The 11,748-nt window shown below is 38.1% G+C and overlaps 3 protein-coding genes across 5 annotated transcripts in view; all 3 read right to left on the minus strand.

Moving 5' to 3' along the window:
- Positions 1-85: 85 nt before the first annotated feature.
- On the minus strand, positions 86-4,031 carry LOC116029470 (bifunctional riboflavin biosynthesis protein RIBA 1, chloroplastic-like). The gene is made up of 7 exons (XM_031271501.1): positions 3,733-4,031; positions 2,595-2,988; positions 2,306-2,527; positions 1,899-2,221; positions 1,657-1,786; positions 1,087-1,383; positions 86-677 (listed from the first exon to the last, which is right to left on the minus strand). Exons 1-7 carry the CDS (start codon positions 3,771-3,773, stop codon positions 402-404), a joined length of 1,683 nt encoding a protein of 560 aa, XP_031127361.1. The 5' UTR covers positions 3,774-4,031; the 3' UTR covers positions 86-401.
- A 1,848-nt stretch (positions 4,032-5,879) lies between these two features.
- Positions 5,880-8,791, minus strand: LOC116029974 (dicarboxylate transporter 2, chloroplastic-like). Of its 2 annotated transcripts, none has more exons than XM_031272038.1 (4): positions 7,930-8,791; positions 6,974-7,247; positions 6,378-6,826; positions 5,880-6,256 (listed from the first exon to the last, which is right to left on the minus strand). In XM_031272038.1, exons 1-4 carry the CDS (start codon positions 8,657-8,659, stop codon positions 6,141-6,143), a joined length of 1,569 nt encoding a protein of 522 aa, XP_031127898.1. In that variant the 5' UTR covers positions 8,660-8,791; the 3' UTR covers positions 5,880-6,140. The 2 variants fall into 2 exon arrangements, with proteins under 2 accessions (XP_031127898.1, XP_031127897.1); XM_031272037.1 differs by having other exon boundaries at positions 6,974-7,287; positions 7,820-8,788.
- A 315-nt stretch (positions 8,792-9,106) lies between these two features.
- Positions 9,107-11,748, minus strand: part of LOC116029973 (probable DNA helicase MCM9) — a 9,673-nt gene continuing 7,031 nt past the window's right edge. The window contains exons 10-20 of one of the 2 annotated variants that reach the window (XM_031272036.1): positions 11,735-11,748; positions 11,426-11,542; positions 11,284-11,356; positions 10,963-11,029; positions 10,562-10,643; positions 10,314-10,432; positions 10,149-10,216; positions 9,927-10,036; positions 9,794-9,841; positions 9,689-9,717; positions 9,107-9,390 (exon numbers count right to left, since the gene is read on the minus strand). The exon at positions 11,735-11,748 is cut by the window's right edge and continues 79 nt beyond it. In XM_031272036.1, the coding sequence (XP_031127896.1) occupies positions 9,370-9,390; positions 9,689-9,717; positions 9,794-9,841; positions 9,927-10,036; positions 10,149-10,216; positions 10,314-10,432; positions 10,562-10,643; positions 10,963-11,029; positions 11,284-11,356; positions 11,426-11,542; positions 11,735-11,748 (748 nt within the window). In that variant the 3' untranslated portion in view covers positions 9,107-9,369. Of the gene's footprint in view, positions 9,391-9,564; positions 9,718-9,793; positions 9,842-9,926; positions 10,037-10,148; positions 10,217-10,313; positions 10,433-10,561; positions 10,644-10,962; positions 11,030-11,283; positions 11,357-11,425; positions 11,543-11,734 lie in introns of both variants that reach the window. The other variant, XM_031272035.1, reaches the window with a different exon arrangement.

Below are 11,748 nucleotides of genomic sequence, written 5' to 3' on the forward strand. Positions count from 1 at the left end.
TGGCTAAAATTTGGTCATATATATAATAAAAGAAAGTTATGGAAGATGAGCATTAAATGAATAAATATTCTATTTCAAAGCTATATTTAAAGAACATCTTTATGTAAAGAAGCTATAAGCATTGTTGAATATGACAGTTTTTGTTGAACATTTCATCAATAGGATAAAGATGAGCATTTGTATTGAAAAAAGGGAGTACATCTCAAGGGAAAAAGAATGATAAGTTATCCACTTATCCCCCCAGCCAGGATTAGAACTGTGATTCCAAACAAATGTGAATAAATGAAATCTTGGGGGTGAAGAATTCTGCTGTCCCTAATCCAGTACAAGAATCTGAATGATAATACCAACCAAGCTTAAGAGAGTAAGCCACATCTTCTGTTAGTTTGATTGCTTGAAAGTTATGAGGACTGAGTTAAAGCAGAGGTGTTTTCAGAGCTTGTTTCACTGCCATTGTTGTTGCTCTTGCTGCTGCTTATAATATTGTTGAAGTTCATGCCGTAAATATGACCCATTTTCGCGCGCTTTGTTTCCAGGTATTTCTTGTTGTCTTTTGTAATTGGAGTGAGGAGAGCAACCCTGCCTGCAACTGCAAGACCATAGCCTTTCAAACCACTGTATTTTGCAGGGTTGTTTGTCATCAACTTCATAGTTCTGACTCCAAGATCCCTTAGTATCTGCATAAAAGAACTCGGTTTTAGTCTCCTGATAGGTTAAGGAGTGGTTTCATGTCAAGATTTCAAAAGGGTTGCACCACCATCCCGAGAGTCCTCGCTTGCCCCTACCCCAGAGCCTTGGCAGAGGAGGTAAATCGAGGGATGTGTTTCAACTGGTTACGGGTTTTTCAAAATACTTGTAGACTAATGCCAACAACCGGACCAATTCCAATTTCCATATCTCCCCTTTTAGGAATCAAATTGGCTACCAATGAAGCAAAACTATTAACTCTCTTTGGATTAATAACTCAGTTGAGTTTAGCCTCTTGGGCTAATGTTAAAACTTCGAACTTTGTTAATAAGCGATAGGAAGTAAAGAAATGAGATGAGAAAAAATGTTGGGGAAGAATGGTTGAGGCCGAGAGGGTACCTGTGCACCAATTCCATACTCTCTTGAATCGACTGGTAAACCAAGTTCCTCGTTGGCTTCAACAGTGTCACGCCCTGCATCCTGCAGGTTGTAAGCGCGAAGTTTGTGGCCCAAACCAATGCCTCTTCCTTCATGACCGCGGAGGTAAACTAATACGCCCCTACCAGCAGCTTCGATTTGTTGCATAGCAAGTGCCAATTGGGTACCACAATCACATCTCGCTGAGCCAAATATGTCTCCTGTAAGGCATTCAGAGTGCACCCGAACAAGAACATCTTGCCCATCCCCGATCTCACCCTATTTCCAAGAAAGTTCACCGGAGATGAGTCAATACACAACACAAATCACTCTATAGCTCAATACTATCAGATGGTTGAGTTAAGGTATAACATCTTGCAGTAATAGTTCTAACATGGCCAGAGCGAACTTCATTTGCAGTAAATATAAAATTCATTTTGATAAACAAAATGTAAATTTATATGCCTACGACTACAATGATTCACATTCTGAGCATGTGCAAATTAATTAAGACTAGGACCACACTATCTTTAATCGTCCCAAAGTTCTCACCTTTACCATCGCAATATGTTCTATCCCGTCTAAGATTGATCTGTAACAGTGGGCAGTGAAAGGACCCCACATGGTAGGTATCCTTGCAGCAGAAGCGTGTTCCACCAACTGGTCTCTCTTCCTCCGATATCTGTAAATAGAGATCGTTATCAGAAAGGTTATTGGCATGCAGTGAACATACTCAAAAATTATAAGATGCCAGTCACAATTAGGAATCATATGAAGAAATATGTTAAGAATACCTGATTAAATCGTCAATTGATATAATCTTTATGCCATTTTCCTGTGCAAATTGTCGAAGCTTAGGTAGTCTAGCCATGGAACCATCATCATCCACAACTTCACATAGAACGCCAACTGGGTCCAAACCAGCTAGCATGGCAAGATCAACCGATGCTTCAGTATGACCAGCTCGTTTTAGAACCCCTCCATTACGGTACTTTAAAGGAAATATATGCCCCGGTCGGTTGAAATCCTCTGGCTTAGAATCTTTGGATGCAAGAGCCAATATTGTTGTTGCCCTGTCACTAGCTGATACACCGGTTGTCGTTCCATTTTTTGCATCCTACAGAGTTGGATTGTTAAAACTACATAAAGGAAGCATTACGTTGAAAGAAAGATGAAGACAGCGAGCGCCTAGTCTGCTTACCACTGAAATTGTGAACGCGGTACAAAGTTTCTCCTCGTTATCCTTGTGATTTACCATTAAAGGAATCTGTAACCTCTCCAAGTCTTCCTCTATCATACTCACGCAAACAATTCCAGTGCCATGCTTCACGAAAAAAGCCATGGCTTCCGGTGTAACTTTTGATGCAGCCATTATTAGGTCTCCTTCATTTTCTCGGTCTTCATCATCTACAACCAACACCATCTGCACGAGGAACACAATAAGCAACAGAAAGCAATGTCTCGCAAAAAGGGCACATTAAGAAACCCACCTTTCCCTGGCGAATGTCTTCAATGGCCTCCGGGATGGATGAGAATGCCTCTGCGGGGCGGTCCAAATCAAAGTCATCAATCTCAGCAGGGAAGCCACTCGGTGTAGCAATGATGTCTGCCACAAGTGTTCCAAAAGAAACTGCATCAGGTTCTGTCTCGACTCCAACTGACAAGCCACTAACAACCGAACGTTTTCCCACAACATTAGCACCATTGGTATGAGAAAGTACATCTCCTTCACCAGACAGGAATGCAGATCTGATTATACTATCCCTCTTGATACTGAGATGCGCTATACCATTCAGTTGAATCAAAGACTTCCCAGGAGCCCCACTGGCAGAACACGGAACTCCACAACGTAGTCCATTGGACAATTTGAACGCCTTGGAAGCTCTATAAAACATGTAAGAAAATCAGGTGGGCATCACAACACAGTACCCAAGTACAGAATAACTGGGGCACCATGCAAATTCAAACTTCAACAGGGAACCATAAAACTCATAAAACACATTATAAGTGCATAATAAACTAATACCACCATGAATCACAGAGCCCAGCCGACAAAAGGTTCATTCAATTTTAAACAGAACAGATATAATCAATATATTCCATTCATATGATCATATACATCATTTAAAACCAGATGCATGAAGAAAGATGAAGTATTATGGATCAGACATCAGTATTTAGTTATTTACCAGAAAATCAAACAGATCATATCTCAATATAAAACTAAATTCTATTTGAAGAAATATAAACAACTAAAGCAGAGATTTTTCCCTTCCAAAATTATTCTTTGTGTCAGTTCAAACAGGGATTTCATATATTTGGGAAACAAATCGAATCCTTTTTCCCTGTGCCAACTTTTGCATCATACGATCCACATGATAAAAGCAGCACTTGAATCAAAGAACATTGCCATACAATACAACAAGCAGAATATACACTCCAGAGAGAGAGAGAGAGAGAGAGAGAGATAAAGTTACACTCGCAATAAAGGAAGAAACATTGCAATTCATTAGAACTCAACATAACATTCGGCTCAGATTACAATACAACATCGATGGACAAAGACTGATGCGATACAAGGCAAAACGAATTGAAACCCAAGAGAAGAAACGGATAGGAAAAGCTTACTGGGAGAGAGAAAGAGCTGTTGATGAAGGACAAGAAGCCATGGACACAGAAAGCTTGAAGAATCCCAAATGGCTCAATCCGAGACCAACAAAGAAGAGAAAAATCTGGGCACAGAAGGAAGAAAAAGCGGGCTTGGTCTCTGAGTTTTATAGGGGAAGAACTGGGGAAGGAAAGGTCAGCGAAATTATGGACGAATTTAGAAACAAAACAACTAGTCTAAGTCGACTGGAAAGGTAAAAAAAAAGCGCTAAAATGGTGGGTCTCTCTCAGACAGCAGGGTGAGATACCTTATTTCACTGCCAAATAGAGTTTATATAGGAATTGATTTATATAGGAATTGATTAGAACAGCCATGATTGAAGAAATATGCGCATACCAATTTTGATGTCAGATTGTCAACCATCCATCAGGGATTATGGCGGGGACACACAATAATTTTCCCAATCCGAAATCGAAAGTAAACTCAGATTTCGTCTCGATCCGTTCCACCAAAGAGTGTTCCGAGTTCCGACGTCCAAATTTGACCAACCTGGATTTCGTCTATTCGTCCCTTCCCTTCCCTTTCCTCGTGAGGTCCTAATCAATTACGGACTATTCTTTCTTTTACAGGTCAAAATAATAAAAAAAAATTAATGAAAACAGGGAGAATAACAAATTACGTAGTAGTTTCTTATGATAAAAAAAAAACAAATTAGTTCCTTCCTTCCATGTTATGAATCTATTCTATAATAGTATAATCTATAATTATAAGTTCATTTATTGCCAACCCCTTTCAATAGAATATGTTATACAAGACTATTATACATATGTGAGACTTAATTATATACTCAATTACATAGACTCTAAACAGATTGTTGGAAACTTGAATTGCTCATTTATATTTATATTGTGCTCAATATCTTGAATCACGTTATATAACAAATATTTTATATTTAATATCCATTCAACGAAAATATTTTGTAGTTTTGTACTTAAATTTGCATATATTTCATTATTTATTATGAAATTTCCATCAATACATTAAATCCAATTATCCAAATATGGTGCTATATAGACTATAAAGAGATTGTTTGACAACACGTTTATATTTATATTATACATTACATACTCAACACCCTGATTACATTAATATAAAAAGATTTTATATTTTAATATCCATTCACCGAAAATATTTTATAGTTTTGGCGTTTAAAAAAAAATATTCTACAAATAATAATAATAATAATAATGATGATGATGATGTAATGCACACGTTTTCACCTTTTTGAGATGCTGTATTTATTTTCCATCTTATTCATAGAATAACGTAACGTTCTTGAATTTATATAGTTCCACTTTATCACGTTGCGGCGTCGAAAAATGGGGATTCTTCAGCAATGGAATGGAGCCGTTTCCTTCGTATATTTTGATGGTTGGATGTTTTCTTAATTGATCTCTTTTGTTTTCAGACGTACAATTTTTTGCTACAAATATGCTTTTCTATTATTTGACCAAGAATGGTATGCAATATAGATAGTGACTTTTTTTTTTTTTTTCTTTTTTTTTGAAAAAAAGATAGTGACTTTTATCATATACAAGTACTTGAGCGGGACACCTCTTAAAATTAATAATTTGCAAATTGAATTTATAAATAGAGTTGTGGTTACCATTTTTATTTCTTTCTCTAGTTGACTGACTACTCAAACATAGATTCCAAGTGATTAAAAACAACAAACCATCTTACCTTCTTGGTAAAGAACACCCATTCAAATAACGAGTTAAAAAATAAAAAATAAAAAATGCAGGGCTGCTGTTGCCGCCCCACGGTTGCCTTCATCGTCATTAAAATAATAATAATAATTTAGTCGTTTTCCTGTTACACAGACATTACAACATGGCCTTTGATAAATGATGCATATGATGTGTTTCTCTGTTTACCCGAACCCATGCCATGACGGGTATTTTTTATATTTTTCAATTAACTGAACCCATCCTATTAGGGTTCGTTCAAAGAGTAGGGTCAGGTACCCAAAATACCTGAATCATTGCCACTCTTAATTGTAGATGTTTTGGAACTGCAGATTGTATTGCATGAGAACGTCAATGCAATCAAACACAATCATTCTAGCTTTAATACTCCCAACTCCCAACTAAAGAAACCATCAATAAATTGCAAAAGAATATTATGTCCATTTTATAAATGTCAACTCTCTCCAAAAATTGAATTTCATCATCCATCACATCAGAGTGCCAAGAAAAATATTAGCTGTAAATTATTTCTTAAAATGGGAATGCCTCAAAGCCAACTTTTCACTGGTATGTGAAAGATCAGACTTGCTGCTGCTAGCAGCTATCTAGCTATAACAAAGCGGGGAGAAGGAATTTGCGGGGAAAATTCTACTTACATGGCCTGCCTGCATGAATTTAACTCAGTATAGCCCCAGGAACTTCCACCAGAAAGTGCCAACAACTCCCCAAATTAATGCATTGATGACAGCCATTATAAATCCAAATTTGAACACATCCGGGAGATCTACGTACCCAGCTGTTGTAAAAAAGCAAATGAACACGTGTCAGAAAATATAAAATTGAAAAGAGAGGGAGAAGGGAAAAATAATACTCCATGAATGAAAAGGGAGAACAGTGCAAACGATCAATAATTGTACCTCCAAAGTAAACAGCAGCTTGACCACTGCTATAATGTGTCAAAGCACCAAATAGGTTGGTATTATATGCCAAACCCAATGCTGCTAAAACACCAGGCACTCCAGAGGCTAAATTCATAGCAAGGAATGCGGAGTATAATGCTCCCACGTGGCCAGTTTGGCTTGCAAATAGGTAGTGGATACAGAAGTAAGATGCTTGAAGTATGAGAAACGCAGCTGGCCAGCTCAATGATAAAGATTGAAGAGATTTTGCTACACAGTTAGACATCCAACTCACAATTCCGAGGTTAGTCAACTGGCTTGCCATGCCCACTAGAACTGCAAACCATGCCAGAGTATCCCAAGCGGATTTTTCACTTAAGCAGTCATCCCAATCAAGCACTCCTAACAACAAGAGAATCGATAACCCAAGCATGGCAGCAACAACACTTGAGATACCAAGTGCATCTCTGAGAATATAGAAAGCATCAGTGTTTTGAAGGTCCTTGTATTGAAATAAATATAGATCTAACAACTTAAAACTGTCAAAAATTTGGTCTTCTTTTGCATAGACAAGAATTAAAATATTTTCATGAAAAAAAAAAGTCTGAACATACCCAAAAACCCACAAGGAGACAGCAAGAAGCATTGTTCCAATCATTGTCCATTCATTTCTGGTAACAGGACCCATAAGATCCAATTTTTTTGCAGCCATTGCAGGGGCATCAGGTGTATCTTTGGTTTCAGGAGGATATAACTTGTACAAAATAAATGGAGTAGCCAGGAGAGCAACAAATGCAGGTAAACTAGCAGCCTTGAACCAAGAAACCCATGGGGATGAAACTACCACCCCAAGCTCCTCAGCAAGTTTGAGGCAGAGTAAGTTTTGCGCTGCAGCAGTCAAGAAAAGTGCGCTGGAGTTACCAGCAGACTGCCATAATCACATAAAGAGAGTATGAAATAGAGCTTCAATAAGGCACTATTATTGCACATAAAGCAATATACACACATTTTTGAGATTGAAATCAATTTAAAATCATATTGCTGCGTGATAAAGAAAAAACACGTGCTTGCAATACATAAACCAGAACTGAAATTTGGCAATAGTGGGACTAATATTTCTACAATTCTCAACAACTTTATGCAGTTGGTTGTTTGCTTATAAACAAGATTTGTCTCCCAGTAAAGATGGAAGGTGATGCATCAATAATAACAGCTGAGTAAGCCAAGATTTCTCTCATCAGAATGCCTAATCAATGGGATGCAGGAATGCACAATCAAACTATATCTAACTCCAACCCTACCAATTGGTCCTTTTAGTTAGTAGCAAGTATGACATCCCTGCATTTCTAAGAACTTTTGCTATGTAGTATGGAATAGTCACAAAACCAACATTATAATTCAGCAATAAACAGTAACTTTAAAGTGTGAAAATAAATCAAACGTTAGGCATTAGAGCAAACCTGAAACTGAGACTGGATCAAGTAAGATCCGAGCTTCTTCGCGGAAGGATCACCTGGCTTACTCCCTGAGGATAGTGAGAGAGACTTAATAATAGGCAAGAAAACCCCACCAGCCCTGGCCGTGGTGCTGGGCATTGCGGGAGCAATCAAGGCCTCGCTAAGAGTCAATCCATAGGACAATCCGAGAGTGCTCTTCCCCAACCACTTCACAAAGTAAGTAGCAATCCGATCACCTAATCCAGTCTTCACAAATCCACGAGCAAAGAAGAAAGAAATCACTATAAGCCAGATCACTTCATTGGTGAATGCTCCAAAAGCCGCAGAGAAAGGTAATGTTTTAGTTAGAACTGAGGTTGTAAGCCCCAGGAAAGCCCAAGCTCCGACCGGCAAAGGGCTGAGAACAAGGCCGGCGATGGTGGAGAGGAAGATGGCAAGCAATTGCCATGCCTGGGGAGAAACCTCGGGGGGTTTGGGGATGGCAAAGCGGACAAGAAGCCCAATAGCGACGGAGATTATCAAAGGAATGGGCTTCGCACCTTGGGGTTTGGGAGTGACCTGGGGAGTGGCAGTAGAGATCTTATCGCTGGCGGAGGAAGCTCGGGTAATGAGTGGCGGAGGTTTCGAGATGGGTTTGGAAAGTGGGTTGAAGAGGAAAAGTTTGGAATTCAGAAGCGAGAATTTGGGCGAGGAGATGGGGCGGAGAGCGAGAGTAGTAGTGACGGGGGTTCTGGAAGGAAGGGAAATGGAGGCGCGAGATCGGAGGCGGGGGAAGGAGCGGTTAGAGAAGGAAGTTGCGGCGGAGGTGGCCGACGATGGAGAGTAGAGTGCCAAACTCTCCATTTTTCTTTCTGTTGTGAAGATAGAAGTGAAGGAAGGAAGAGCGGTGGGTTTTATTCGGCAAAAAGGCGGAAACTACAAACACCACAAGTCCATAAACCGTCGTTTTGTTCGTTCAGCGGCTACTTTTGTAGCTCTGGCTATTTGGCCTCTTTTTTTTTTGCTTCTTCTTCTTTTTATATCTATACAAAAAGAAAAATGAAAATTTTCTATCTCTAGTTATAATTGTTGGCGCATCCGGTTTCAAGATTGACACTGAACGGAGGGAAATTATTATCTGATCCAGATTCACCTTGTAAGATAAATTACACCATTTATCCTGAATGCTCACAATTTGAATTGTAAATGTTCAATATGTAAATTTGCACAGATACACTTGCAAAGTCGGATGTGATACTTATTTCCAATATAAAAAATAATAATAATAATAATCTACAATTTGAAATCTTAAATTGTTTTATTCACACATAATTGTTAGTTGTTACTGCGTAATTATGCTATAAATTTCATTCAAAATTTACATAATATTTAAAAAGTTTCAATAAATAACTAATCCAAGTGGAGTCACCATAATAATAAACAGAAATTACATTTCCAGAAATGAAATTGACCTGAAAATTAGAGGTTTGCATGGAGAAGGTACCACTTTAGCCCGCAAGCTTAGTTCATAATCAAATCTGGAAATTCACCCATGGAGCTCAGCTTCTGTAGTATCAGTCTTTCTTGCTTAGCATCTGTAAATTTTTGTCAGGGATTACAAATATTCAAGTGCAAAAGAACAGGCATGCCAGTGTTGATGCATGTAATCCAATACTATAATGTGCATAAATCAAGTTATCTTGTTTCTCAAACAGATAAAGTGAATAATACTTGGTTTTTAAGTGGATGCAAAGGTGGCAGTAGGATACATTCTTCATCAGGATTTTCTGCAAAATTAGAATGTAAAGCATTTCCGACACTATCCACAATAGCTGAGATAGTCATGGAGGATTCGATGCATAAGATAGCTGTGATGGCATCTAGTTGAGTCACCTCATTTCTGAACATCAGCCTTGCATGTGCTGCAACATTGAGAACTCAATCAGTGGAAGAATAAACTAAAGAACATCTCCGACCCTTGAGTAGTCTGCAAGATACCTTGAGCAAGTCGTATCAAACTTTCCAGCATGCGCACAGTTGTCCTAGCTGCAAAAGTTCACAATGATGTAAGTACGGTAAGACTACAATGGGAATGTGAGGAATACAGAACCAAATGGCTGTCCGTGAAAACCTGCATTTTGAGTTGCAGATCGTCTTTGGAGTTGGTAATAGCTTGAAATAACTTTTTCAGCCTCCTTCGTGAGAACTGGTTGAAAATTTCTCTTCACAAAGTGGATATACCTGTCAAAATGTCCTCAAGTGAAGTGAAGAATACGAGGTATAGACGATTTCTCATTTTAACAAGTGACACATTTGTATTTCTGAGCCATAATTGGCTTTCAAAGCATTTTACCGCCTAAGCATAGGAAGTGGCCAGATATTGTGCAGATCCTCCTCAGAATTGCAGCTCTTTGTTTGTGTCTGTCGAATTATGGAAAAATGGGAATTCTCAATAGGATTCATGAAATGTTTCATAAAAGACTAATTAAGCATTCACATAGGTTATAAAATTCATCACCTCAAGAATATGCGATGAAACAACAGCATCCCAATCTGGATTCTTAGTGTCTAGTAGAACAAGAACTATATCAAATCTGCTCAGCAGTGGCCCAGAGAGAGTTGTATTAACAGATAGAGCTAGCTTCTGCTAAGGAAACGACAATATGAAATGGAATACACAGAAAATTTGAAATGATGATGATGATTCTGGAAATTCATCTTGTAAGATGTGAAAGGCACAAAGCTCAGGTGCAAAAGAAAAGATACGCTGCTCAGGATCGTAATGTCCTTTGGGATTTGTTGCACCAAAGACAATTGTCCTTGTACTCAGAGTTGTTACAAGACCAGCCTAGAATTGTCATAGAGAGGTCATATTCATTGGTCAATAACAAATATAAAAACAATAAATCTTTTTCCCTTTCAGAGGGTGGGAAGATGGCATTCCCAAATAAAATTGGTTGTCATGCTAGATTTTAAAGGACAAGTTCATAAGTGTCATAAAAATATAAAGAGATTCCAAGTTTTTTTATGCCATAAAAGCATCCTAAAGGAGATGGTTCTTTGTTGCTTGGGACATACCAATCCAAACGATAAAATCCAAATTGGATTGCATTATGGGAACAAAATTAAAGGTCATTCCAAAAAAGAACTTTTGTATGATAATCTACCTTGGCAACACTAATAGTTTGCTGCTCCATAGCTTCATGGATGGTCACCCTATCATGTTCCTTCATGCTATCAACAAGCACATGATTAGGTTGACAAAAAAACATGTACTATAACATGTGATTAGTTCAGTGAACCCACTGTCAAAGTGCATTTGCTTTAAAAACATTTCTCTTGAAAATTCATGAATTGTCTATTACAGACAAGGGCATTGCAGTCCAATGCATTAGAGCAAGACTCTAACTAGAGGTGTCAGAATCAATTCCCAATGCACCAAAAACAATGAATTGTCCATAACATGTGTGGTTCCCTCATGACTTTACCTATCAAATTCATCAATGCAACAAAGACCACCATCAGCTAATACAAGAGCACCAGCTTCCAGAATCCACTCCCCTAAAAGCATTTAATACGTGTTAGCTCAATCCAACCTCTAAATAATAATTGAAGTGAGAAATGTTATACCCCCATCTTTAACTGCAGTAACAGTTAACCCAGCACTTGTGCTTCCCAACCCTGTAGCAATTACAGCTCTATTGCTCAATTTTGCAGCAAACTTCAAAAATTGTGACTTCCCAGTACCTGATTGAATAACAAAGCCAAAATTATATTTAGAGCATTTTTCAGCTGGTAGCCTGGTATTATTGAGTATCGACCAATAATTTTCAAAACAAAGTCAAATTCGCTCTAAAATTATGTTAACCATTTAATCATTTTAAAATAGTAGCCACAAGAAGATACTCCGATATTCAAGCATAAAATATGAGAAGTTACCAGGATCACCAACA

Source organism: Ipomoea triloba, chromosome 9 (genome assembly GCF_003576645.1).
Source record: "Ipomoea triloba cultivar NCNSP0323 chromosome 9, ASM357664v1".
NCBI lineage: Eukaryota > Viridiplantae > Streptophyta > Magnoliopsida > Solanales > Convolvulaceae > Ipomoea > Ipomoea triloba.

Bases quoted from the DNA above. Each gene is read 5' to 3' on its own strand.
- LOC116029974 (XM_031272037.1), bottom strand. From the start codon at position 8,659: ATGGAGAGTTTGGCACTCTACTCTCCATCGTCGGCCACCTCCGCCGCA. The intron at 7,288-7,819 runs GTTTGCTCTAAT...TGATTATGGCAG, and splicing joins TGATCCAGTCTCAGTTTCAG to TCTGCTGGTAACTCCAGCGC. The intron at 6,257-6,377 runs GTACAATTATTG...TTTTTACAACAG, and splicing joins AGCTGCTGTTTACTTTGGAG to CTGGGTACGTAGATCTCCCG.
- LOC116029470 (XM_031271501.1), bottom strand. From the start codon at position 3,773: ATGGCTTCTTGTCCTTCATCAACAGCTCTTTCTCTCTCCCA. The intron at 1,787-1,898 runs GTATTCTTAACA...CTCTATTTACAG, and splicing joins TCAATTGACGATTTAATCAG to ATATCGGAGGAAGAGAGACC. The intron at 678-1,086 runs GTACCCTCTCGG...TCTTTTATGCAG, and splicing joins AGTATGGAATTGGTGCACAG to ATACTAAGGGATCTTGGAGT.